The sequence below is a fragment of the Lotus japonicus genome, chromosome 2 (assembly GCF_012489685.1).
Source record: "Lotus japonicus ecotype B-129 chromosome 2, LjGifu_v1.2".
In the NCBI taxonomy this organism is placed as follows: domain Eukaryota; kingdom Viridiplantae; phylum Streptophyta; class Magnoliopsida; order Fabales; family Fabaceae; genus Lotus; species Lotus japonicus.
Genome location: NC_080042.1, coordinates 91,725,961 through 91,752,527, shown reverse-complemented (window position 1 = coordinate 91,752,527; position 26,567 = coordinate 91,725,961). Strand labels below are relative to the sequence as shown.

At 37.2% G+C, this 26,567-nt stretch overlaps 4 protein-coding genes across 7 annotated transcripts; 1 reads left to right on the top strand and 3 right to left on the bottom strand.

Annotated features, from left to right (window-relative positions):
• The first annotated feature begins 1,208 nt into the window (after window positions 1-1,208).
• On the top strand, window positions 1,209-9,135 carry LOC130741013 (histone-lysine N-methyltransferase, H3 lysine-9 specific SUVH6-like). 3 transcript variants are annotated; one of them, XM_057593771.1, is made up of 4 exons: window positions 1,209-1,440; window positions 3,335-3,554; window positions 5,032-8,191; window positions 8,619-9,135. In XM_057593771.1, exon 3 carries the CDS (start codon window positions 5,185-5,187, stop codon window positions 8,128-8,130), a length of 2,946 nt encoding a protein of 981 aa, XP_057449754.1. In that variant the 5' UTR covers window positions 1,209-1,440; window positions 3,335-3,554; window positions 5,032-5,184; the 3' UTR covers window positions 8,131-8,191; window positions 8,619-9,135. The 3 variants fall into 3 exon arrangements, with proteins under 3 accessions (XP_057449754.1, XP_057449755.1, XP_057449753.1); XM_057593772.1 differs by having other exon boundaries at window positions 1,222-1,440; window positions 5,018-8,191; window positions 8,633-9,135; XM_057593770.1 differs by having other exon boundaries at window positions 1,222-1,440; window positions 5,018-8,191.
• A 718-nt stretch (window positions 9,136-9,853) lies between these two features.
• LOC130741012 (expansin-like B1) lies at window positions 9,854-11,822 on the bottom strand. Its single transcript, XM_057593769.1, has 4 exons — window positions 11,583-11,822; window positions 11,126-11,232; window positions 10,482-10,796; window positions 9,854-10,247 (listed from the first exon to the last, which is right to left on the bottom strand). The coding sequence occupies exons 1-4, from the start codon at window positions 11,719-11,721 to the stop codon at window positions 10,050-10,052; spliced, it is 759 nt and encodes a 252-aa protein (XP_057449752.1). The 5' UTR covers window positions 11,722-11,822; the 3' UTR covers window positions 9,854-10,049.
• A 3,844-nt stretch (window positions 11,823-15,666) lies between these two features.
• Window positions 15,667-19,046, bottom strand: LOC130741011 (glutamate dehydrogenase 2). 2 transcript variants are annotated; one of them, XM_057593768.1, is made up of 10 exons: window positions 19,028-19,046; window positions 18,798-18,907; window positions 18,601-18,714; window positions 17,601-17,822; window positions 17,433-17,507; window positions 17,227-17,343; window positions 16,698-16,948; window positions 16,382-16,457; window positions 16,208-16,294; window positions 15,667-16,114 (listed from the first exon to the last, which is right to left on the bottom strand). In XM_057593768.1, exons 2-10 carry the CDS (start codon window positions 18,903-18,905, stop codon window positions 15,929-15,931), a joined length of 1,236 nt encoding a protein of 411 aa, XP_057449751.1. In that variant the 5' UTR covers window positions 18,906-18,907; window positions 19,028-19,046; the 3' UTR covers window positions 15,667-15,928. The 2 variants fall into 2 exon arrangements, with proteins under 2 accessions (XP_057449751.1, XP_057449750.1); XM_057593767.1 differs by lacking the exon at window positions 19,028-19,046 and having other exon boundaries at window positions 18,798-19,027.
• Window positions 19,047-20,614: 1,568 nt separating this feature from the next.
• LOC130741010 (DNA repair endonuclease UVH1) lies at window positions 20,615-25,331 on the bottom strand. Its single transcript, XM_057593766.1, has 9 exons — window positions 24,390-25,331; window positions 23,962-24,185; window positions 23,685-23,770; window positions 23,300-23,464; window positions 22,385-23,104; window positions 22,071-22,181; window positions 21,725-21,985; window positions 21,172-21,395; window positions 20,615-21,058 (listed from the first exon to the last, which is right to left on the bottom strand). The coding sequence occupies exons 1-9, from the start codon at window positions 25,256-25,258 to the stop codon at window positions 20,848-20,850; spliced, it is 2,871 nt and encodes a 956-aa protein (XP_057449749.1). The 5' UTR covers window positions 25,259-25,331; the 3' UTR covers window positions 20,615-20,847.
• Window positions 25,332-26,567: the final 1,236 nt, after the last annotated feature.

The window sequence follows — 26,567 nt, the reverse complement described above, 5'->3', positions numbered from 1 at the left end:
AAAGGAGATACTTATTAGTTAGATTCAAACATAATATTATCTATTTGATATTTGGGCTTGGTCGAGTATGATGTGGGGCCCAGAGTTAGGTAAGTCAGAAAATAGTTTTGATGAAATCTCTCTCTTGGTCGACGCACTCTTTTCTCATTATGGAGAAATTCTCTTTTCTCTCATTCTTTCAAAGCACTAGATTAGTGCTTATTCTTGTCTCTTGAGTTATTTCTTTAGTTCTCTTCCATCTTTTCCAACTCTTTTTGGAAAATTGTTCTTAAGTTTTCCTATGAAAGTTGAGATTTTAATGAAAAGTAATGAGATATTGAAAACTCTTTCAATTAAGAAGGATTTTGTTAGATATTGAAAACTCTTGCAATTGAGACAAAACTTGTTGAAGGTCCAAAGAGGATGGTCGAACCCACTTGTCTCTTTGGGAGTTTTTTATTTGTTGAAAAATCATGTGTTTGGTAAGTTTGTGTGTTGTATGACACTATGACTTTGTTTTGAAAAATAAGGATTTGCTTGAATTGAGGTTTTTATAATATTCGGGTCTCATAATATCAATATGCTGAATTTCGTCCAAATATCCTAGTCCAATTATCATTATTCCTTTTTGTAAATCAATCATCATTGCCCCATAAATCAACCACTCTTGTCGTCTCTGTAATGTAATATTACCAAAAGGAACATGATCACATAAGCGACCCGCTCCTAACCATCAACATACCATAAAGACGGACCTCCTCCTACCCCCAAATGTATGAATCTAAGGGTACAGTACTCTCTCGCCTTCATAATACCCTCTGGTCTTAAGAATTCACCACCTTATACTTTGCCATCATAACTGAATTAAGATGTACATAATTGAGATGTACAGAATTAAGATGTAAATATTTCCGCAATAACACCTGAACCCACAACTTCTTCTGATCACGAAGGATGTTGCCCACAAATTCCCCAAATATTTGTTTAAAAGCCAATAATCATTTTCATATAATATTTTATTTTCCTTTAGATTTTTTTCATCTTAGACATCAAAATATAATTTTCATCGTAAAATATAAAATGCTAATTTTCTCTAATAATAGATTAAAATAATATTGTATATGTTTAAAAAAAAAAACTTTACATGATCTGAGCCGTCAAATACAAGAATAATAATATATCTGACGGTACAGAAAATTGGTGTTTTATGGAGTGGTAATATAAAAACATGAGTTTCCAATGTTGAAGTAACCTCATTCTGTATTGATCTGCGGCAGTTACATACATCGCTATACCTATACGAATAAACGAACGAACCTGGCCATTTCTTCAGTGGAGTTCACATCAACAATCAACATCACTCTCCTTCGAATCATTCACAGCGAGCAATCGCATGTCATGGGAGTTCCAAGAAGCGACGATCACACTCTCTGATTGCTCTGTTGTTTCTCATCCTTCAAGGTAGCTGCCATGTCGACACACTTTTTCTATTATTCTTCAGCTTTCGATCTTTCTTAACCTAATTGATTGCATGTCTTCACATTGATTCCTTTCATCATGCTAATTCTCCTATTTGTTTGTGTTGTTCCCTGCTTAAATCGTTTACTTCAAACTAGGGTCTGTTCTTAGATGCCTTCAAACTAGGATAAGGGAGCATTGTTGAATGGTTAATTTGTTGGATATACTAGAATGCTGGATTTCTTTATTTATTTTGGATGCATGTGTAATTTCGTATGTATTTCACATGTCTTTGGTTGGTACTTGGTACTTGGAACATACATGGCCTTAGAAGAGGTGAATTTTGCAAAAAAAAAATCCATTTGCTCCTGTTTCAGGTGATACCCTGTTAAAAAGGAACTAACTCTGTGATTTAAAAGAGATTTTTGTGTGGATCACTTATTAGCAGTGTTGTTAATTGCGGGTCGCGGAAAATAGCCGTAAGACAAAATTCCGCTATTATGTCAAACCCTCAAAGTGGAAAATAACGAAAAATGGCGGTAAATGAGGATAGTAGCGCGCCCTCAGAGAGCGCTAAGCTATAGTGCCGCAATATCCGCTAGTTGACAACACTGATTATTAGTGGTCTCAAGTTCGAGCTCTAGGCATGCAGCTGCATTAAATTCCTTTCTATAATCTTTTTCGATTCGAGTAGGATTGCCTCTTGCGGATAATATCTGTGATGCCAGGCCAAAGAAAAGAGTTTTTTTGTGAGATGTTATTTTTCAAATATTGAATAGTTGAAAGGAGATATATAATTTGAGGATTTGGCTGCTCTAATCTAAAGTGAGGAAGCTATTTTAGAGGATAAAGTAAATAATTATAGTCATTGGTTCGAAAAACAATGATTGATTATCAGGGTTGTCAATAAGCGCACTATAGTGGGGCTATAGCGTAGTAGTTGTTGCGTAGCTGTGAAGTTCAGTGTAGCATCTGTTTTGGCCGCTATAGCAGAGGAAATAGCAGCCATAGCGGCGCTATTTGGCCGCTATTTGTGGCAATTGATAAAGTCCCAAAAACAACCCACAAAAAGTTCATTTTACGGCATTTCGGGGAGATATTTCAGGGTTTGTTCTTCTGAAACAAACTGAAAATGGTCTAGTTTGAGGAGGATGAGAAGGAAGTGATATTAAACTTCCATGCTTTTAGTTTTAGGTAATTTAGGTTAGGAAATACACTTAAACCTCTTGGTTACCTTGACTTTTGATGGTACTCGTATGATGTATTTAAGACGCCTATGCATAGTAGTCAATTGCGAGCTGTAGTGTCGTAGTGGAGCGGCGCGGCGCGGCGCACCTCACAATAGCCAATAGCGGCGCTATATGGATGAAGGGAAAAATGACTCAAGCCCCTTGGTTTTAAATCGTTGGGGAACCTTTTTAGGGGCATTTTAGGACTTCTCAGTTCTCAGGGCCATTTTAGGTCAAACTCGAAAGAATGAAGCTTCATTCTTCATTCATATTTGCAAATCCGATTTCTTTACCTTGCTTTTGAGTGGTTTTTAGCTGTGTGTTATAGTTCAAGACTTATGATTTTTATTTCTATTATGAATGTTATGAATTTTTGGAAATATTTGACATTGTTTGGTATTTATATGTATATAGTATTAAACTATTAATTATATATAGTGGCCATCCCGCTATGTGCTATCCCACTTTTGGGGCCGGCCGCTATCCGGGATTGACTACTATGCGCCTATGACTTTTTAATGTTAATTATGAGTGTCATGAATTCTGAGTATTTTTTTAATCATTTATATGTATATAGTTATATTATACAAACTTGGTGTTTATAGAGTGCTAATATGTCAGTTTTCAATGTTGAGGTAACCTTATTTTGTTTTGATGTTTCTCTGCAGTTACATCGCTATACGAAGCTCGCCATTTCGCCTTCCTTATTCGCACTGAACATGACTCTCCTTTGTTCGAATATTCGAGAGGCATCATAGCGAGCAAATACCTCAGATATTATATCGCTTGCTGGAGGATGTTATGGGAATTCGAAGCGACACTCTCTGATTGCTATGTTTCTCATCGCTAACGTGACACTCTCATCATTCAATTTCACATCTCACCAAGGTAGCTGGCATGTTAACATTTCCCCTATTACTCCTCAGCTTTAAATCTTTCTTAACGTAATTGCATGTCTTCACATTCCTTTCATCATGTTAGTTCTCCTTTCTGTTTGAGCCCTATTTAGATCGTTCATTTGAACTTGGAATAGGTGTATTTTGCAAAATGTTTCCATTTGCTCCTGTTTCACGTGATACCCTGTTAAAAAGGAACTAACTTGTGATTTAAAAGAGATCTTACCACTGAGCGTGTGGATCAGGTATTAGCAGTGTTGTTAATCGCGGAAAGCCAAAAATCCGCTATGTCAAACCCTCAAGAGCGGAAAATAACGGAAAATAGCGGATAGGGGTGCGGCGGTGCGCCCTCAGAGTGCTATGGTATAGCGCCGCAATATCCGCTATTTGACAACACTGATTATTATTGGTCTCAAGTTCGAGCCCTGGGTATGCAACTGCATTAAGTTGGTATTCAACTGCATTAAATTACTTTCTATAATCCTTTTCGATTCGAGCAGGATTGCCTCTTGCGTGGATAAGACCTGTGACTCCAGGCCGAATGCCGAATAAAAGAGTTTTTTTGTGAGATGTTATTTTTTAAATATGGAACAGTTTAAAGGAGATATATAATTTGAGGATTTGGGTGCTCTAATCTAAAGTAAGGAAGCCATTTTGGAGGATAAAGTAAACAATTATACTCATTGGTTCAATTGATATTGTAATAATACGTTTACACATTTATAGCAAACTATAAAATTATTTAAAGTCAATGGCTATTATTACTTATTTTACCCTCTAAAGTGACTGTCTCACTTTAAAGAAGCTAAATTCCCAATTTGAACATCATTGTCTCTTGGCTCCTGAGGATTGCGCTTTTTTGTTCAAGTGAGTGTGAGATATGACTTAAGAACTGAAACTATAATAGTAAAAAAAGTACCTCTGAAATTTCAACCATCTAAGGGGGGAAGATAATCAGAAGGTTAGGGGCAAAACTATGTATAATGCTGCCTTCCAAAACTTTAAAATTGAAACGTTCCCTTAACTTCTCAATATTGTATAATGTAATTCGAACACTTAAATATTATATCTTGCACTCTCAAATTTTGTTTGTTTTCGTCCCTGTTGTCAGTCTTTGGGGGCTATTAGCAGCTGTCTAGTTTAAGGGATTTGTAAATTGAACATCTTAATCTCTTCCTTTTACTATAAAAGTTGTGTTTGAGTAGGCAAGTGATATGTAAATACTTCACTTTCTTGTTTTTCTAATGTTAAAGCCTTTCTTCAATAAGCACTGTGCTTGTTGGATCTCTAGCCTCAAGGCATTTTTAACCTTAGAGTTCATTTCACCTTTGATTAGCGAATGTTAACTCTTCATGTCTCATTTTTACATCTAGTAATTATTATTTTTCCATTTATTTTGTGTTCTCCAATTTTTTGGTATAGTTTTTCATTTTCTTTTCCTGATTCCTTGCATAGCTTCCTGTTTGCAGAGTAAAAAGTAGAGTGCTGGCTCATCAGTGTATGGGGATTTGAGTTGAGTTGGGGGTCGGGGTTTAGAGAAAGAGAAGAATTTGGAGTCATCAAGAGGAATAACCCCATCAATCAACAGGGGTCATTGTGGAGAAAAATTTGGGAAGCCATTGATGGAAAATGGGGACTGCACTTTCCTGGCTCGACCCAGGTATAAGCAGCGTAAAGTTTCTGCCATTCGGGATTTCCCAGAAGAATGTGGACCATTTGTTTCAAAAAACGCTCCAGTTTCAAAGGTGGATATTGCTGATTCTGATTATGCTAATAATACAGTTCTTGAGGATAAGAATGATGAGCATGTAGAGGGTGGCACTGATAGAGTATCCAAGTGTGATAAAGACACTCAACATTCTGAGTTAAAAAATGATACGTTTCTCACTGAGAATCTTGACCAAGCAATTGACTGTGGTTTGATGAAGGAAAATTCTGTGGTCTCATCTCTTCAAGTGGATGAGCCTAATTTATCAAATTATGAACCTGCAAACGCGACAGTGGTGGGCATGGATACTTTTGATACAGAGTTAGAAAGAACAGAAAAATCTGTAAAACATGATTCCGCAGCTGGTGAGGCGCCTATGATTAATGGTGAGGTGCCTATGATTGATTGTTCAAAATCATTGTCATCTGATATCAATGTTGCTTATTCCGGTGCTTGTATGGGGGAGGCTGGAACTAAAAGGTATCTTCCTCGAAAAAAAGTTTCAGCTGTCAGAGAGTTTCCTCCTTTCTGTGGACCTCATGCTCCCCGTCTTAGTATGGATTATTGTCTGAAGGGGATCTCTTCTTTGAATAACAATAGAGCGGATCAACAGGTTTTGGCTGTAGATGACAGTTTATTGAAAAAAGCGGCAACCACTGATGTTAAAGAAAACAACACCGCAGATGAATACCATAAGAGAAAGCTTGTGGACATTGTTCAAGTTGATTATGAAGGGAATGCTAATTTGCCATCAGAAAACAAAAGAGGAAAGTACATTGCGCTTCCTGAGGAAAGTAATCGCCAGATTTCAATGAAGACCAAGGCAGCTGATAAGGAGGAAAGTAGGGATGCTGTGATGGTTGAGGGAACGTCAAGGCTTGAAATTATAGTTCACCCTGAAGTCCAAAGTCTTGAGACAATGCCTTTGGATAAGTCTACTTCTCAGTGTAAGTTGAATGGAAATAGATTGGCAGTATCATCAGACAGGAAAGTAGTGCTAGGCTTGATAGCTACATCACAATGTCCATGGAGTTTTGATAGATCTTCCACCAAATCTAATTTGTTTGGTGGTACAAATGAAGACAAGGGAGCGAAAGCTGATTCTTTTGCGCGGCCAGACAAGTCTAAAACTGTTGTCAAGGCGTTGAAAAAGAAAAAGGGAAGTTCCCCTACTAATGATAGGTGTCAATTGGTAATTTCAGAAAAGAAGGACTCTTTTGATCCTAATGAAATTGACGAAGACTGGCAAATTGTCCCAAAATCACATAGTTTGAATGTAAATGTTTTTCCTTTTGGTCATAACAGTTTGGTTGGTCATGAGAATGACTCAAATGTGACACGACAAAAAGTGAGGGAAACATTGCGCTTGTTTCAAGCTGTTTCTAGAAAGCTTTTGCATGAAGTAGAAGCAAAGTCAAACGAGCGAGCTAATACTCCTAAGAGGGTTGATTTACAAGCTGCAAAGATCCTTAAGGATAAAGGGAAATATGTCAACACTGGCGACAAGATATTGGGATCTGTCCCCGGGGTTGAAGTTGGTGATGAATTTAAATTCAGGGTGGAGCTTAATATAGTTGGCCTTCATCGCCAGATTCAAGGCGGTATAGATTATGTGAAGCACAATGGTAAGATACTTGCAACGGCTATTGTTGCATCCGGGGGCTATGCTGATGATCTGGATAATTCAGATGTTTTGACATATACAGGGCAGGGTGGAAATGTGATGAGCACTGATAAAGAACCTGAGGATCAGAAGCTTGAGCGGGGCAACCTTGCTCTGAAGAACAGTATTGAGGAAAAGAATCCTGTCAGGGTGATTCGTGGCTATGAATCATCGGAAGGAAGGACATATGTTTATGATGGGCTGTATCGAGTTGACTCATCTTGGCAGGAAATGGGGCCACATGGGAAGCTGGTTTACAGGTTTCGCCTGCTAAGAATCTCTGGTCAACCAGAGCTTGCTTTGAAGGAGGTGAAAAAATCTAAAAAATTCAAAACAAGAGAAGGTCTATGTGTTGATGATATTTCTTATGGTAAAGAGCGAATTCCCGTATGTGCTGTGAACACCATAGATGATGAAAAACCCCCACCATTTACATATATAACTAGCATGATGTATCCCGATGGTTGCAATCTCGCTCCTCCTGAAGGATGTTACTGTACTAATGGGTGTTCTGACTCGGAGAAATGTCCATGTGTAGTAAAAAATGGGGGAGAGATCCCATTCAATCATGATGAGGCTATTGTAGAAGCGAAGCCTCTGGTCTATGAGTGTGGACCTTGCTGCAAGTGCCCTTCGACTTGTCATAACCGAGTCAGCCAACTTGGCATAAAGTTCCAACTTGAAATTTTTAAAACCCCCACAAGGGGATGGGGTGTAAGATCCCTAAATTCCATTCCTTCAGGAAGCTTTATTTGCGAATATATAGGAGAGGTTCTTGAAGATAAGGAAGCTGAACAAAGAACTGGTAATGATGAGTATCTTTTTGATATTGGGAATAACTACAACAACAATACACTCTGGGATGGACTTTCTACCCTTATGCCAGATTCACAGATAAGTTCTGCTGAACTTGTGAAAGATGGTGGCTTCACCATTGATGCATTAGAGTTTGCTAATGTGGGGAGATTCATCAACCACAGTTGCTCCCCGAATCTGTATGCCCAGAATGTTCTTTATGATCATCATGACAAGAGGATTCCTCACATAATGTTCTTTGCTGCTGAGAACATTCCTCCCTTGCAAGAGCTGGCGTATGATTATAATTATAAGATAGACCAGGTCTATGATTCCGATGGCAATATAAAAAAGAAGGATTGCTTTTGTGGTTCTTCAGAATGCAGTGGCAGGATGTACTGAGACCTGCTTTTGGAACAGTGATATTTTGCTGCCTCAATTCTAAGGAAATTTTCATTAAAAAGTAAGTGCTGATAATTCTGGGTTAGTTAGTTATGCTTGTTTGTTTGAGTAGATAAACAGAAGATAAAAAGAGGGAAAGAACATGAATGAAAAATGAGTTATCCCATTTGTTTGAGCTGTGAAAAGGAAAATATACCCTGTAAACTTTTTTTTTTTGTTCCCTGAAGTCGTGGAGACTATAAGGCTATAAGCATAAAATCCTTATGTGAACATCCCTATGTGAAAATACATGTTTGTTTAGGTATGAAAGTGGTAACAATAGTAATCATATATTACTTTTTTCTTTTATTTTATCTAATCAAATTACCAAAAGTAAAACTTTTACGTTTTCTCTATTTAAACAGATAATGTTTAATTTTTCATTATTTGTTTGTTTTATCTTCCTTTTTTTACACTTACATTCAATTAGATGACGGAAATATCTACAGTTTTATTTTATCAGGTTAGACGGATAGCTGCTTACTTGTAAATGGATAACTGTTGCATCATTCAATCTCTTGGTTTGTCCCCTCCTCCAAGTGACTTTGTTAAAGGCAATGTTGATGGAAGTTGTGATCCAGTGAATAACAGGACAGGCTAGGTGGGTGGAGTTTTTAAAGATGATAAAGGAGGATCAAAAGCTTTTGGAGTAATGATGACCCTGGTTGTCCTCTGTTTGCTGAAATTCTGGCTGTTAAGCATGGTCTTAGGGTGATTACCAACTGGAGTTGGGAGGTTCAGTTTCATCATGTTCAGAGTATTTATATTTATAATTCTACAGCTGTTTGGTTAGCAAAGTTAGGCTCTAAATCTATTAGTGGTTTAGTTTTAGACTTTTAGTTGAGGAACCTCCCATTGAGGTGGAAACACTTATGGTGAAGGACTTGTAGATTATAATTTGTCTGTTTATTTCATTTTTACCGGAAAATTTTGAAATTAAGGATTACAAGCATTTCGTTTTGCTCATGCGCTTGGTTTAATTTCAGTTATCACCTCCACATTATTTGAACAAAATTTGTTCATGTTCAAATTTCACCTCCACCTTACAGAGTTAGTGAGTGATGTGATAAGAAAAAAAAAATGGGTCGAAATGAGATGGAATAGAAGATTTTTTTTGGGGGGGGGGGGGGGGGGTTGCTTTCATGCAATGAATTTCAGAGGTATTTTTTTCCCTTTGGAGGGATCAAGCTCTAACTATATACTATCCTATAATTTAAGTTTTGTTGAGTTGATATGAAGTAAATATGGTCCTTAAAAGTATAGTCATTGACCCTTTAAATTTATTAATTTTTGTTTTTTAACAAGTGAGACAGTACTTTAAACCTCTAGGGAGAGTGATAAAGTTAGAGTTTTTTTTTTTACGGTAAAGTTAGAGTTGTTGATTTAATTCTCTTTTTACTAATTCATCATCATAGCATTCCAGCTAGTATCGATATCAGGTTGTTAGGTATGAACTAACGATGGCTTTCATTGGCTTACTAAAGGCATTAATTTGATATTAAGTGACCCTGTGAAGTACAGTACTTTTCCAATTGCCATAATGCATGATATTAGATATATCAATATAATTCTAGCAATACCAAGGTTCCAGGAATTTCTTATGACATTGTTACCAATATAATTCTAGCAATACCAAGGTTCCAGGAATTTCTTATGACATTGGTACCCAAATACCAACAGGGGAGAAAAGAAAAAGTTACATTTTATTTATATTTATTCATATTCCATGATGATTCATATGAAAAGCACTCCATCAATACCCACTACACAAACATTATTAGGATGACACAAACCAGAAACAATAAGTTACTAGTCACTCATCTAGTCCCTATCTATCTATATCTTCTTTTCCTGGGATCTTCTGAAAGTGGCTTTTCTTTTTAATCAAGTTGAATCTCTGAGTCATAAACAGCCCCTGCATTCCAATCACTAGAAATAACATTCTTGGACTCTACCCAATTCAACCCTGCACTCCCTCTCACTTGGAACCTCAATTTGATGTCACCTCTTGGAGGATTCTCAGCATCAAACACCGCCCCAAAAGCCCTGCGCATTGGTCTCCAATCTTTGCAGTCTTCCTGTTACATTAGATTACCATTTTCAAGAACCCAATTCAGTTTCAAATAAAGTAATCATATATAAACATTAGCATAAGTATGCATAGAAAAGTTTGTGGTACAATTATTTCACTTTTATAACTTCTTTCACTCCGTTTAGAAGAACTTATTTGAATTTATCTTATAGCACAAATGCTTATGCAAATCATTTCTCCAATTCTCTTATTAGATTGAAATCAAGAAATAGATGTGTACCTGCCACAAATCGACAGCAGTTATGTCGTTTGTTCCACCAATGTAAATAATGAGAATAGCTAAGTAGTGAGGGTTGTTGCTGCGTTCATGGACCTTCAACAAGATGTTATAGCCATTGTATCTGCAGGGGACCCTCTTGTATTCCACATCCACAACACCATATTTGAAAAGCTCTGCAGATGCATCTGCATTTTTTCCCAGTCTTGAATAGCCACGTGGACTCATCACAAAGTCTGTTCTGTCTCCAACACCAAAATCTGTCACCACTACGTATGCTCCATAATCATCACAGAATTGTGGTATTTTGCACCTAACCTGATCATATTCATCATCATTTTTTTATGAAATGTTAATTATTGTCAATCATCAAAGGAAAGGAAAGAGATTACCGTTGTTAACTAATTCTTAAACTATTTTGTTCATGTTTCTTTTAATTAGAGACTAAATGTCATGGACACGCGACTAAATATGTGTATGTATTTACGTTCAAATTGACGAAAAACACATTTAGTCCAATGACACATGAGGTGTTAATTGACCAAAAGTATGTTCAAATTGTCTTGAAATGTGCACTAACAAAAATACAAATACGCTTTTATGTGTGTAGGATTATATGTTCAATGTTGTTCTAAAGACACACTTACCTGGTAGCAAGCACCACAGCCAGAACCATTCTTCCATAGCCAGGATACACCTGCGACATTGCCGTCATTTACTATCTTTCCGTATTCGCCAAAACCACAAGCTCCCCCTAAAACATGTATCATTAACCAATGGTATAAGTATGTTTGGATCAGTTTTTCTTACATTATAATGAATTCTAAAATTGCTGCTCAAAAAACGCCCAAAATCTACTTTAATTATACCATGTGCTACGTAGTGGAATGTCTGGGTTTGCCCATAATGTACGCTACTCATTTTTTTGAAACACATTCTCACGCACACTTTTTAATCTCTCCCTTATTAAAAATTGTGCTGATTTTTTTTTTTTTAAATATAAGTGTGTGTGAGAGTGTGACTATAGAACAATACATGTGCTTGGCACACACTATATAGAAAAGTGCAAGTATATATGGATAGAAGAAGAGGAGGCTCACATACTTGGATTTCCATAGCAATCTGGGCTACCATAATAGGTTGCTCTGGAGCATGTAAATGTGTCCTGAGAGGTGCACAGGACAGGTAAGAGCAGCATGACACAAATAAGGCCAAGCTGGTGCTTAAAATTAAGTAATTCCATGTTAAATGAAAATTTCTCAAGCCAAAGAGGAGAGAAATGCACCAAGTATTGAATTAAGTGCGATAGATAAATGCAAGAAACTAAAGCATGTATGAAACAAGTGTAATGGGAGTCATATTTATAGCACAAGCTCGAGACTTGGGTCCAAATATCCACTCTATCCAAAATATCTATCTTTACAACTGGGTAGCCCCTGACTAGTTCATTATCTAACTTTACAACTCATTTTAACCATAATTAACTTTATTAAAATCAACTCTATCCAAAATCATTCTAACCATTGATCCATGTTATTTTTTCATTTCAGCAATGCACAATTAAAATAGTTATAAGTCATTAAATTAGTGGTAATTAAGCGACCTAACTTCTGTAAGAATGAAAGTATATAAGAATGAGAGTATAAGTTTCAATCCCAAAAAAAATATTTGTTAGGAGAAACATACAATTACTTTTTGAATGAGATATGACATTTGTTTAAAAAAAATATTATTGAGTAAGTAAATATACTAAATAGATAAAGAAATTTATAGCTTAAACAACTAGAGTTCACATTCAAGACACATCCTAAATATCTAGCAGCAGCCACGTTTGGTTGTAACGCACTTAGTACGCACCAACTACGTCATTCCACTCAGTGTTTCGTTGATAAGTATCATCACAACTTGTAACTAAACTTAATTTGGACGCGTTTAGGACAAATCAATTCATCTTAAAATATGAATTATAGAAGATAACAAACATTTCTAACACGCAAAAGTATTCATCAAATTTCACTGCAATTTGTGTTTAAATATTAGTTGAATTTAATTTATCTTAATTAATCTAAGAATATGTTTGGAACCAAATTCGAATGCATTCAGACAAGTGTAATTTAAAACAAAAATGATTGGTGCATCACTCCACAATAGTAAATACTTAGACACTTATGTTTGTGGTGGTTTAAACCGCCACAAAACACTTTTTTTTGCACGTTTTTCATTTTGTGGCGGTTTCAGAGCGGTTTGAAACCGCCACAAAAAGTAGATGTTCAGACACTACCGTTTTTATTTATAGGCAATTAGAAATATATTGAAGTGAAGTACAAGGGGTACTTCAACCCAATACAAATAGTAGAGAGGATAAAAGAAAATTTAAAAACAACAACAAGAAAAGGATAGTAGACAAAGGATCCGTCTACTACTAAAACAACCCCACCTCCCCTTGAAAAAATATCTTTGAGAACAAGCCTCATTAAAACCTTAATAGGAAAAACCCGATTGAGAAAATCCATGAAGGAAAAAGAGTACAAATTCTCTAAAATCAAGATTAGATCTTCAAGAGAAGCCCAATAAAAAATACCCAAAACCCACTAAATCTTCACAATCCAGCAAGTTGTCGGCAACACTCCCTAGTAACAAGAGTTCCCTGCATTTAATTCCATTTGCCTCCAGTTTAGACATTACCATACTTTCAAAAAGGTTATATTTTAATGGCTATTATATCAATATCAAAGTGTGACTGGTGTTTTATTAAATTTTATTCTGAGCATCAGTCACATCTAAAATACTTTTTTATATAAATTCAGTGTGCAAAACTAGAGTAATGATATATACACACCTCATTATTTATACACTTCATTTCCACCTATTTTTATTTCTATCTCTCTCCTCTTATCATCTATCACATCTTATACTTTCTCTCTCTTACTTTTTCTTTTCTTCCTATCTCTCTCTCCTCCTCCACCTCTTTCCACCTCAATTTAGAGGTGTGGACAAATAATTATTGGCAAAACTATTCCAAGTTTCCAACTATAACAGAATTTTTGTCGGCATGCTTGGTTTGCTGGGCAAGTGTAAATCACCCATTCAGAAGGAGGCATCCAAACGCCAATTCCATTGGAGTAGGTGTTTCTTAATCCAGCCCGTCCATTTGGGCCTCCTCTTTTTGTCCACCAAGCACTAAAAAGCCTATTGTAATTTGCTTGTTCCTTCTAACATGATGCAGCAAAAGTGTTCAATTTCTTATTAATGTATAAAATAAATCATTTTTTTTATTGAAATCAATTTTATTTCAGTGCTACTCCAAATAATACATGGTTGATTATTCTTAAGTAAGGTTAGGTTTCATAGTCAAGTTTCATATTTACTTTTCCTTACAGTGCTTATACGTAGACCATGGTTGATAATACATCTGAATGACGTGAAGTGTTAAAAAAACTTAGCATATATATATATATGTCTGACAATGTCAAAAACTTAACAAACAAGTTTTATAACGATCTAAAACTACCGTTGTTATATTTTTTTTGTTACACTTATAGTTTAGCGAATGTAAAACCGCCGCTAACACATGTATGTTAATCATATATCCATTATTTTTAGACTCAAGTTTTGTGTTTACTTGTTTCATACTCCTTTCCTTCCATTTGCATCACCGAAAAAGAAACCCTATTTTTTTGGCAATGAAGATGCTATAGCATTATTTTGATATTTTCCACCCATGGGTAACATTATAACAAACCACTTAAATTAGTTAGTGCAAAAGAAGACTAGAGATCATTATTGCTGTCTAAAGGTCCATCATACGTGCAAAGCTCATAATCCCATTGTCTCCGTTCATCAAACCGGTCTCCACCACGTACGTGTTTGGAAACAATCAGCCAATGTAATCAAACCAAGTACAACAAAGAGGGTCCATCCACTAATTCAGTCACAATTTGAATCATAGTATCCACAAGTGAAATATGTAATGCCAATGCAACTTATAAGGTGTATGTATGTATACAAGTAAACCAAACAGCCCAATAAGCAACTTTATTTGTGTTCTACTATATACGTGTCCCTTGTACCTGCAGATTCCTTTTTTCTTTTTCAAATTGTAGGGGGTAGGAAAAGTAATTGCCTGGGTACTAGTATCGACATGAAAAGAACAAGCAATTGCTCTTGCTTATGCTTTGCACTTAGTAGTGGAATGGAAATATGGAATACAGCAGAAACTAGCTAGAGAAATCATCGTGGGTGTCACTATCATAACAAAGCTTACTTACTATTTCATTAAGAGTGGAAGTTGCTATTTAATAACTCATGGTTGGTGCAGACATTAGATTGAGACAGCACACAAGCCAATTAACCATATTTACTTCCAATTTAACAAGCTAATCGTTTGTAGGAATTGTTAGCCAATTTAAGTAGCAGGTTTTTATTATATCTTATAATATTTTCACTGAACATGTTATTTGGTTAGACGGAGAAAATGATAGAAGGAACCTGGGAAGATACTACATTTTATGAGAAGCAATGACAGGAAACTTGGCAGGGTGAGTATTCAAGCAACTTCAAGAAAGAGTAGTGGATTTTCCATTTTCAGTTTTGTAGTTTCCCCTTCACATTATGTCTCTGAAATGCTGATTTTACTTTCTGTCCTTACTTTCATTGGAGATAATGGACAATATCCCAATTTTTTTTCAAGAATCCATAGACAACTTGGATGATTCTTAATCCCAAAGGTTATGTCTTCAGAAAGAAAGTGCACAAAATAAGGGATTTAGCTACTAAGTGAAAGAGTTACTTTATAGGGTAAAGTAATGATCAATGGTTGATATTTAAAGAACACAATAGGTTATTATACATGTGCAAGTGTATGATCACAATCTTAACCATTGATTTCTCAATCAATGGCTTTGATACCTCAATTTAGAGGAGTTAAATCCAAAAATAAGTACAAGAAAAAGATCTGGATGCTTGCACTTGCTATGAATAAACCCCCTTTATCTGTTGTTTTTTCAGAATCCACCTTTCTAACTAGTTGTTATGACCAATTATTTCATCACTCTAGTAATGCACAACCTTTGGTACGTCTCTCTGCATCTGGGGTTAATGATTAGTGAATTTATTGGCAAAAAAGAGCATTAGCTACTTACTTTCATCCATAGCTGGGGAAGCTAAGACTATAATATATCAAAATCGATAGCGGTGAAAGCTGATTAGCATACAATTAATAACTCAAAATCCAATCTGAGAGCAACATAAAGAAACATATCTGACTGTAATATCATATATTGTTCTGATTCAACAATGCTAAAATCCCATAGAAAACTATACTAAACTCAGATAACAAAGAACTGAACCCAAAAAAAATAGCCTATTTGAGAATAGATATTAAAAGGAGTAGGAAAGGAAACAGTTTAAGTTAGCAAATTTGTTTAACAAACTATGATGCTTGTCTTTCCTTAAGCTTCCCAACCCCTCAAAAGTGTAGCACGAGCAACGCGGTTGACTCCAAGAGTGAAGGCTCCCATACGCAAGTCGCAGTCATGAATCTTACACATTGCCTTTATGTTCCGGAATGCTCTAGTCATGTAATTTTTCAGCTCTTTGTTCACTTTTTCTTCATCCCACATAAATCCTTGAATGTTCTGCAGGAGCCACATAGAGAAAATTTAAGAACCAGTCTCTAACTTTGTTTTTGAGATCTGTTAACTTCTGAATGTTTTGATTGATCACATTACCTGAACCCACTCAAAGTAGCTCACAGTCACTCCACCGGCATTGGCATATATGTCCGGTAGTATAACGACTCCTTTCTTAGACAAAATCTGCAAGAAATAATTCACTTCTGTTGTCAAATATAAGTTAGGCATATCATGCGTATCTCTTGCTAAACAGAAGAGCAATAACTTTACCTCATCAGCATCTGGGTCAGTGGGATGATTTGCTGCTTCTATTACAAATTTCGCTTTCACATCAGCAGCATTTTCCCTTCATAAACAATGTTTGATACTTGTTAAATTTGAAATCCTGTCAGATAAACAAGTTTCTACTTGACAAAGTAAAAGAATCGCATGAAAGAGAAGATGTACTCAGTACTTCATTATATTCTATCAATCCAAACATAGCCTTAGTGACTCAGGCAAGATATAGTCCAAAATGGAAATTCGAAAACTCAGTAAAACTAAGATCACTTCAGTGCTGATAATTTATGAGCTTAGATGAACATACTTGTTGAGAACACCTCCCAAGGCACATGGGATGAGAACATCACATTCATGAACAAGTAACTCATTTGGATCCATGGCATCTCCTCCTGGGAAGTCCTTCAAAGTTCCATTGCCTTCCTTGTGTTTCAGAAGAGCTTTGATATCAATTCCATTTGGGTTTTTGATAGCACCACTGATGTCACTCACAGCGACCACCTTACCCCCTCTCTCAAAAATTGACCTAGCAGCCCAAGAACCCACGTTTCCAAACCCCTGAACAGTGAAACAAATAATCATATAATATAGATGAAACTAGGATTAATATCTATTATTTCAGAAACTACAGACATATTGACATATATTTTCCTAATGAAGATTTTGTTAATTGGATATCTATTGGGACCAGTCAAACGACGTTAGCACTCGCAAACTCTTCTGAACGCTTATGGATTGAGATGAAAGTCCGTTCACTTTGCACTCAACTGGTATCCAAACACGTACTAAATATTTAGGGCCAACTAAAATATTTCCTAATCTGATTAGAGATTTACCTGGATGGCGAATGTCATGTCAGAAATTGACTTCCCATATTCAGCAAATAAAGCCTCTGTTGCAAAAATCACTCCAAGTCCTGTGGCAGCTTCTCTTCCCAATGAACCTCCAAGATCCTACAGACCAAAACATTTTCAAACTAGTTTCTTAGTCTTGAGTACATAAATTATGATTGTGCATACAAGAATATGATGGTTATGCTTACAATAGGCTTTCCAGTCACAACTGCTGGTGAATGCCCATGAAACTTTGAATACTCATCAAGGATCCAAGCCATTGTCTGTGAAACAAAGGATACATGATGAAACTGCTAGATGCTAATTTGTATAATAAATGGGCACAAAACAAGTCATGTACTTAAGAAAAGAAGTACCTGTGCATTAGTTCCCATGTCAGGGGCAGGAACATCCCTCTGAACTCCAATGAGATCATGGATCTTTTGGGTGAAAACACGAGTGAGACGTTCTAGCTCGCTAAGGCTCAGGTCCTTCGGGTTGCAACCAATTCCACCCTTTGCTCCTCCATACGGAATGTCAGCTACGGCTGTCTTCCATGTCATTAACTGAGCTAGAGCATTCACTTCATCTGGGTCAACCTGGCATCAGCAAATGAATAGGACAATGTCATACAATGATACTCAAAAACGAGTTTGAAAATTTTGTTGTTCACATTGAGAAATGCTGGTATGCTACTAATAGACAATAAGACCATCAAATTTGGAGGGGACCAATATGATTTAGTAGAGCTGGTGCCTCACATTAATTTAACTAATAAGAAAGTGGTGATGGAAATTTCCAATTGATAAAAAATAATGTTACAAAGAGTGTGAGAGAGAATGTTTAAAGGGTCATCATGCAACATTTTAATTGTCATCAGGAGAACTATGTAGACTAACATTAAAGATGAAGCATGCATGATGCAGTTGAAGTTACACAGTGACTCAGTTAATTTTGCAAAAATAAAAATCTGCTCCAATGAGAAAATCATTGTCAAGTTCAGCTCATGCTCTGCACTCTTTCCTTTCTCCCAGAAAATTTGATTCAGCTAAAAATTGTTGACTTATTCTATAGGTAACAGATTACTAACATGAAAAATGCATGTCCTATTTTTTCGATTCAGAAGTTGAGAAAAATCAGGCAGGGGTATTTTGAAACCTGCTTTTGTCTTTTATCTTTTCAAGGAATTGTACCTTACCATTTTCTTACTTCATTTTTAACAATGAATTAGGATTCTATATAACCATTGAAACTTTTACAGAACTTGGCATGCAAAGGTTAAATCATTCGAATCATAAACCAAAATGAGTATACACACACAGCAAAACATGAACCATTCAACGTAGAGAAAACAAAACATGCAGAAAAACAAAGAACCTCAGGGTGATAACGGATTCCGCCTTTCATAGGACCACGAGCATTGTCATGTTGGATCCTGAAACCAACATAGGAAACCAGAGTTCCATCATCTTTTGGGATCGTGCATTCAACCTGCAAAATCCAATGATATCATTCATTGGTTATTATTATGATTTTAGAAGAAACAAAACAGAGAAATGAAAAACAAAGAAAACCTTGATTTCCCTGAAGGGGATCATAAGGCTATTCTCAAGCTTGGCGTCCAAACCGAGAATGCGAGCGGCGCGTTTGAAGTTGCGGTTGGTGGCTGCGAGAGCGTTCATAGCTGCTGAATCAATGAGAGAGAGAGAGAGGGAGAGAGTTCAGAGCAAAGATGTGAAGAAACAGAAACAGAAACAGAGCATTGAATGATAACGTGGGAGGGGATGGAGAAAGTCGTAGTTACATTTAAGGATGTATCATGTGTCAATAACAAACTGGATAGATGTGTGGAAATTGCAATGCAAATCTATTACTATGTGTCACTGACACAGCATTTCATGGGAAGAAGGTTCAAAGTTTATCCCCCACATGTTTGACAAAAATGTAGGGATTAATGAATGGATGACATAGTATTTACTATTTAGTAAGAAAACAATTTCAAGTTTTTTCACAAAACTGAATTGTTCTGTATTTTTTAAAATGTTTTATGGGAAGAGATAATATTGATTTAGGTGATCTCTATATGTCAAAATAGGATATTGGAGATACTCATCATGGTATCTGTGTGCATAAAAAGAAATTACTGTAGTCAAATTACTTCTTCACATGAATTTATTGGAAATGTGTTTTTCAGTTACTTTATTAATCACGTTCTTTGGTTAATTGTTCTCTAAATACTACTACACTTTAATGTTTCAAGAGTTTCCAAAAAAAAGGTTCAAGACTGGTAATGAATTTCAAATATAAAGTTTTTCAAGGTTAGTTGGCAAGAAGACAACTTATCTCATTCCCATGGGCTCATCACATGTTAAGAGGAAAATGAGTCTAGTTGAGTAGGCCCTTTAAAATACAACCGGGCTAAACCCATTATGAGTTTTTTTTTTTAAATGAGATAACTTGTTAAATCACCTCATTTTGAAAAAAAGTTAAGAAAAAAATACAAAAATGGGATTCACTTTGACACTTTGTTTGGTAGAGGGAGGTTTGGATAGAGAGAGATGGAGAAGAGAGAGTTAGGGGGAGGAATGATGAAGTATGTGTGTTTGGTAGGTGAGAGGAGGGAGATAGAGGGGAGAAAAAGTGGTGGGTCCCACCATTTTTTGGTCTCTCCAAATTGAAGAGAGATTGAAGAGAGATGAGTGAAGGTTTGATTTATCACACCAAACAACCTATAAATCTACTCTATTTCTCACCTGTTTCCTTCTACTCAACTTCTCTCTTCTCTACTCTCTCTTCTCTATCTCTCTCTTCTCTACCAAACAGAGTGTACATTATTTCTTACATATTTCTCTCTACTCAACTTCTCTCTTCTCTACTCTCTCTTTTTTATCTCTCTCTATCCTACCAAACAAAGTGTGAGAGTGTGTTTATATAAATTTTAAGAATAATTTTAAAGTACTTCTAGTTCAATTCACATTTTTCCTTGAAAACTTTCTTTTTTATAGCAGTTGAAAATTGAATGAAATGGATCTCCAAACATGGTCCGAGGAAGGATTACTATTTACTAAACTATGTTGGGCATCACCTTGATTGAGTTCTTCCTGCGGGTATGGAGTGTCTACTGTTTTGCTTTTTTGAAGATTTTGTTTCAGGAGAGTAGAGATGGCATTTTTATCAATAAAAAGGGTCTAAAATATTATTCAAGTTTGCTCTCTTTATTTTCAACTTTTTCTGGGAATCAAAGTCAATCAGATATACAGTTCTGTTCTGTATCAAAAATATGTAGAACTAATATGTCATGTTCTCAAGTACTCAGACCTATCTACTAAACGGTAAAAAGTTGCTCTCAATAAAATAGAACCATCAGATTAGGACATGAACACAAAAGGAATTGAAGTTACAAATGAACAAATGAGAAATGATGAAAATACACATTTTTAAAGTCAGCAATACAACATACAGCAAAATTGCAACAGAATGAAGCAATACAAATATTTTAATAACTCAATCACCCGTTTTCTACCAATCCCTCCCTTATAACCCCAATGATGCGTAATCGAAATTAATAGTCACCTTAAATAAATTGTTGGTACCATTTGTACAAATGAATTGTCCTATTGAGCCTCACAACAAAGTTGGATATTTAGCATCGAGAAATTCTCTAAGAGTCCGAGCAGCTTTATGACCACCCATTAATTCAGCCAGCTTCTCTAGAGGAAGAAGTGCAAGTTCTGCCAAGCTCGTACACCCGTCCATTATGGCCCTGTAGTTCGAATCTGTCACACCTGGAAGTCGTCTTAGAAACTCCACAGCCGACGTGTTGTAATTTTCAGCCCTGTGATACATCAACAAACCATTATTTAGAACAGAAAATGAAACAGTAACCAACACAATTACACTTCATCCTTTGTTCAAGCTTCAAGTCTTCAACTATGAAAAGCAACTTACCTCACATCATCTTCCACAATTCCTTCTTCTGAGGGGACACCCACTCTCATTGCCTTTGTCTCATCTGGTTCATCTTGATTTGCCTTCAGTGAAGCAAATATTTCAGCAGTGGCATGCAAACTTCTAGACCAGATTATTCGTAGCCGGGGAAAGTGTAGAGCAAGCAATGACAACTTCGATATAATGCTATTGGGTGTCACATCGTCACCAATATCACTAGCAGACTGGAAAAGATATCCATGAAAGATCCAATGTCATTCACAATCCCACAAAAGGAAATGTTAATCTACAAGACTAATACTCCTTATGCTGTGTCATACTATATAAATAATAATATATCAATGATTGAATAATCACTAATTCTCTATTAAAGCCAAAGTAACAAACAACACTTTCTATTAGCACAGTCAAATTGTACTAAAATTCTAACATAATACCCAGGCCTGAAATTGGTATTGGTTTAGTTTGGAGTTTGGACCAAAATAGTAATGGCAACTTGGCAAGCTTTCTTATTAACAGCAGAGAAGACAGAGGTGTATGCAGATCAGCATACCTGGAACGAAAAGCTTTTATCCTGTGAAAACTCAATCAAGAGCACAGGTATTCTATAATATCGCACCATTGTCTCCACCTGGTGGTATAGACGACCTGATGTGAAGCTCATAAACAGATCTTGAATACTTTTTCTTTCCACACAAATTAATGGTGATAGGATGTAGTCACCAACTTCTAGGGTCACTGGAATTATGCGCATTCCCTTTTGATGAAGAACATTTGGAAGGCTGCTCATGAACTCCCGCATGTCCACAATGACCTGAAATTTTGGAAATTCACAAACTATAACTCCCTGATAAGTATGAGGCAAAGATCATACACCACACACAGAAAATATCACAAACCTGCATGTCTTTATCAACCTCCTTTCTCCCACCCGCTTTTCTGGTTATTGAGTTCTGAGGAGTATTTAAATCTGCCTCTAAAGTAGAATTCAGTCCTAAACAATGCCCACCCTGAAAAACAGAAGGCAAATAATGCACCCGTCAAAAAGGAGAGGAAAAAGAGGAAAATGAAATCAGAAATCAATTATTTGATAACTTGCAGTGCCACACTCCCTCTTTGCTTTACTGAAGGCAACCACATCCAGAACAAAGGACCCAACCAGCAACCAAAAAGAAGGAAAAACAAGAGGGGAAGAAAAAAAAGTAAAACAAACCTGGTCAACTGGAATCATCATCATAGATTTTTGCCTGATCAAAGATTCAAATGCTCCATTCTCTCTACGTATACTTGCCTCAAACTTCTGAACCTCAGTGGAATCTTCATAGAAAATAAAATATACCTTCAACCTTTTTGAGGGATTCTCAGCTTTGTAAACTTCAATTTCCCGAACAAAGGCCATGTCTGGATGGTAAACAATGATTATAGAGGGCTTTAATATGTCCAAAACAGGCTGGTCACTTTCTAGGGCATAAAAATGTACTGGTGGTAGTGGCTTCCCACTTCCTGATGCCGAATCAGGATTAGTATGCCTTCGAAGAACCATGTTGTCCACAGACATCCCAGTTTTCTCACTTGTTGATGCGTCTTTATTATCAGTCTGAGCTCCCAAGCCATCAACAATGATTGGGCTATTTCTATTCCCCAATTTTCTTTTTCCTTTTGAGCGAACCTGTCCACTAAAATCAGGCTGAAGAGTATCTTCAACAACATGAACATTTTCGACACGCTTTTTTAGTTCTGATGCCGCAGCCAGAAGTGCATCATGCTCCTGCTTATTAATGGTGCTGGTTTCCATTTTCTGAGCAGGTGCAATCGGAGTAACTCCATCAAGAATACCAAAACCTTTAGGATCCTTTGGCTTCTTTTTCTTATGCACTATGTCACGCAGCTGTACTTTGTTTAGCAAGTACTTCGCCCATTCTTCACGCATGACCTTCACAAATAACACATAATATACAGGGTATAAAACTCAGTTTCTTCTTGTCATGATGACTATTAACCAACAAAGTAGAACATGAAACTTCTTACTGTCACCAGCTAAACAAAGTAAAGAACAAGGTAGCAATAGAGCCACCCAGATCACACTTTATAAGATGACATATCATAGGACAAGTGTAGGGGAGAAAACCTTTTTGGGACTGTTGGTGATGCATTCTTCAAGCTGCAAGCACGACATTTCATCTTTGCATGCCACTAATACAATGCCATTGTCGGTGTCTTCACCTTCAGCCAATACTTCTTCTCTCAATGTACCTTGCTTTTGTCTTTCTTCTTCTACCTCCTCCAGAACCTCCTATAATGATATAATTAGATCAAGATTCATCCTAAAATATCCAACATTCATCAAATTAAACTATTTTCCCCTAACCCATTTCAGGCCATCCGATTTCGAAACAACAAATAAGCTAAAAAAATGTTAGAAACAATGTCAAATTAATGTCTGTCTCAAATATGAAACAAAATAAAATGAACATAGCTCAAAGGCTTTCTAGAATTGGAACTCACTGACTCACACGTAAGACCTTCCATTTCGGCGCTTCTTCCAATACTTCCTCCAAAACTAAGCCAGCATTTGAACTAGCTGATGAAGTACCGTCAACTGTTACACGAAGCATCTAAATTAAAATTTAAGCTGAAAGAAAATGTCATCGATTAACTTGGGATGGCACATCTCATTTCCTTTTACTTGTTTAATTTTAAAAGCTAACCTTCATATAATAAAGCAGTACCAAAAAGCCATGACCTATACCACTATATAGCACAAAGAAAACATAGTAATAAAGTTCTTACCTTCTTCAGTGTCTTTGTTATCCCCTTTAACTTTTTTCTTCTTGTTTTTTCCACCCTTACTCTGCCCATTTAATTTCGTACCGTCTGACCTCACAAGGTGGAAAACACGTTTCTTTGCATAGTCAAATATCTTATAGCTCGCCTCTGCAAATATCCAAACAGATCGAAAACTCTCCGACACTCTCAGTGTATCCAAATATTTCAAGTAAGTTACTGCATCATACCTACAAGAGGAATAAGCCAGCCACACAATCAGCCCCTCTTATAATCACTATATTCTTCAGCTGAATAAATTGAAACTTGAAAGTATATCCAACAATGAACAGATTATTGAGGTCACACAATGAAGTGCTCCACTTTCTAAAACCAAGCTTAAATATGAATGATTGATGCAGAGAAAGACTAAATAAATACATTAAGAATCTGACCTGACTAGATAATCCAACAATTTCCTCAAGGTCTTAAGGTCCGAAACAAGCTGCTTAGTCTTTTTCCCCAAAGTATGCCAAATTGGATCCAACTGCCTCCTCACAATCTCATCAAATGACTTGAACAAGCCATTCTCCACCGTCAAATCCTCAATGTCAACCTTATTGGTCTTCCTCATCTCCTTCAAGCACGCGTCCATGACCTCGATAATAGCCTTCTGAATCCCCACCATATACCTAGTCATCGGCACCCTTATATCCACCACATCCGGCGGGTCCCTCTCCAATTCCTGCGACACATACACCTGAAACCTCGGCCAGAGATGCAGCCTCCGCAGGAACAAACACTTCATGGTCCTCTCCGCCTTCGCGAAACCTGATACCATCGCGTGAGGCTTATCAGAGAAAGCACGGACGTACGCATCGCGATTGAGTGACCGGAAGATTCTAACAATGAACGCTTCAGTGGAAGTCTCGGAGATGGAATGCGCGTTGAGGAGGACGATCCCGGCGATTTTGGAGGTAGGGAGTCTGTTGGTTAAGAGGTCGACGATGAGGATCCTAGCGGTGATGAAGAAGGCGTTGCCGGAGGTGTAGAGGGAGTGGCGGTGGTGGGCGGGGAGATCGGCGGTGATTTCGGAGGGGATTTGGTAGAATTGGGGGTTTAGGGTTTTGAGGTGGAAGTTGATTTTGGATTTGAGAGTGGTGGAAGAAGGAGAGAGAAGGAGGAGTGTGCCTTGAGAAGAGGAGTGGAGAAGGAGGAGAGAGGAGATGAGTTTCGAGAGAGAGAGGCCGGAAGAGAGGATGACGAGACCGCCATTGGAGTCTTCTAGAAGCTCTGTGATTATGTGCTCCTGGAATTGAACCATCGATCGATGAACGAGGGTTTGCGATGGTCGTCGTTGCAAGTTTTACCGCGAAAACTCTCTCACTCGCTCAACTCAAGACTTTCTCAGCCAACAGTCTTTTGCTTTTTACCCCATTGCCCTCGGGCTGTTATTGGGCCTAGGGCCCAATTTTCTTCACAAAAATGAATGAGTGTTCAGTTGAAAATAAAAAAAAATAAAAAAAAAAGATGGCAATTTTTTTGTTCGGAAGCCAGTCTTTCTGTAGGGATTCTCTTTTAACTTGCTCTGCTAGGGTTTTGGCATTAGGGTTTTAGCACCTTAAGGAAACCGTGAGTTAAAGTTAAGAAGAGCTAACATTGCCCCAATTTGGGGGTTTCTTCTTCCGCTTGGGAAGTTTCTGTGAGTAAAGTTCACACCTTTTTCAACTTTCATTACAAAGTTCCAACCTTTCCAACTTTCCAGTGCAAAATTCTCGCTTTTCATCCTTCCACTACACACTCTCCATACGAAGGAACCACGGCCCACTGTAGCTAACACGATGAATGAGCTGAGGACAGATCTGGAGGACAACTCACCAGGACACAATGTTCAAAACCCTGATACTCTGAGGTCACCACCCGCTTCTCCATTACCCAGGAATGACGCAAGCCTGCCAAACAAAGATCATAATGATCCACACTCACCCCAGGATCTTGAGGGTAGCATCATTGAACTCCAGAGTGACGATGAAAGCAGTGATAAATTAGCCAGACGCACCTTGGTGGGTAAAGTTATCACTGACAAAACCCTTAACAAGACAGCAGTGAAAACGATTCTCTCTAATGCTTGGGGCCAACCTGAAGGGCTGCAGATGACGGATATGGGAACAAACTGCCTCCTTTTCACCTTTCAAGAGGAGCACACGGCGCAGCGTATTCTCAGAGATGGTCCATGGAGTGTAATGGGTAATCTCTTAAGTCTTCAACTATGGGCTCCTCAAATGACAATATTTGAGGTCAGGTTCCACCGCATTACCTTCTGGGTCCAGCTCCATGGCATCCCCATGGACATGATGACTACAAGCAACGCTGCAAAAATAGCTTCCATCCTAGGTGAACCCCTTGAAGTAGAAGACCCCAGAGTGGGAGGGAAACTCCTCAGACCCTTCTTTAGAGTCAAGGTCAACATCAATATCCATAACCCCTTTGTTACTGGTTTCTGGGTTCCCAGAAAGAAACTCCCCAAAGTATGGATAACCCTAAAATACGAGAAATTGCAGGGGTACTGCTACAACTGCAGAGTAGCAGGTCACGAGCAGAAGGGTTGTAAGGCAGCTAAAGCCTTTTCCTCG

Coding starts and splice junctions, on each gene's coding strand:
- LOC130741013 (XM_057593771.1), top strand. CDS start 5,185: ATGGAAAATGGGGACTGCACTTTCCTGGCTCGACCCAGGTATAAGCAG.
- LOC130741012 (XM_057593769.1), bottom strand. CDS start 11,721: ATGGAATTACTTAATTTTAAGCACCAGCTTGGCCTTATTTGTGTCATG. Junction 11,233..11,582: donor AGATTGCTATGGAAATCCAA/GTATGTGAGCCT, acceptor TACATGTTTTAG/GGGGAGCTTGTGGTTTTGGC. Junction 10,797..11,125: donor GCTGTGGTGCTTGCTACCAG/GTAAGTGTGTCT, acceptor GAATATGATCAG/GTTAGGTGCAAAATACCACA.
- LOC130741011 (XM_057593768.1), bottom strand. CDS start 18,905: ATGAACGCTCTCGCAGCCACCAACCGCAACTTCAAACGCGCCGCTCGC. Junction 17,823..18,600: donor GAATCCGTTATCACCCTGAG/GTTCTTTGTTTT, acceptor TGCTGATGCCAG/GTTGACCCAGATGAAGTGAA. Junction 16,458..16,697: donor TTGGGAGGTGTTCTCAACAA/GTATGTTCATCT, acceptor TTGTTTATGAAG/GGAAAATGCTGCTGATGTGA.
- LOC130741010 (XM_057593766.1), bottom strand. CDS start 25,258: ATGGTTCAATTCCAGGAGCACATAATCACAGAGCTTCTAGAAGACTCC. Junction 23,771..23,961: donor TAACAAAGACACTGAAGAAG/GTAAGAACTTTA, acceptor TTCGTGTAACAG/TTGACGGTACTTCATCAGCT. Junction 21,059..21,171: donor ATTGTGGAAGATGATGTGAG/GTAAGTTGCTTT, acceptor GATGTATCACAG/GGCTGAAAATTACAACACGT.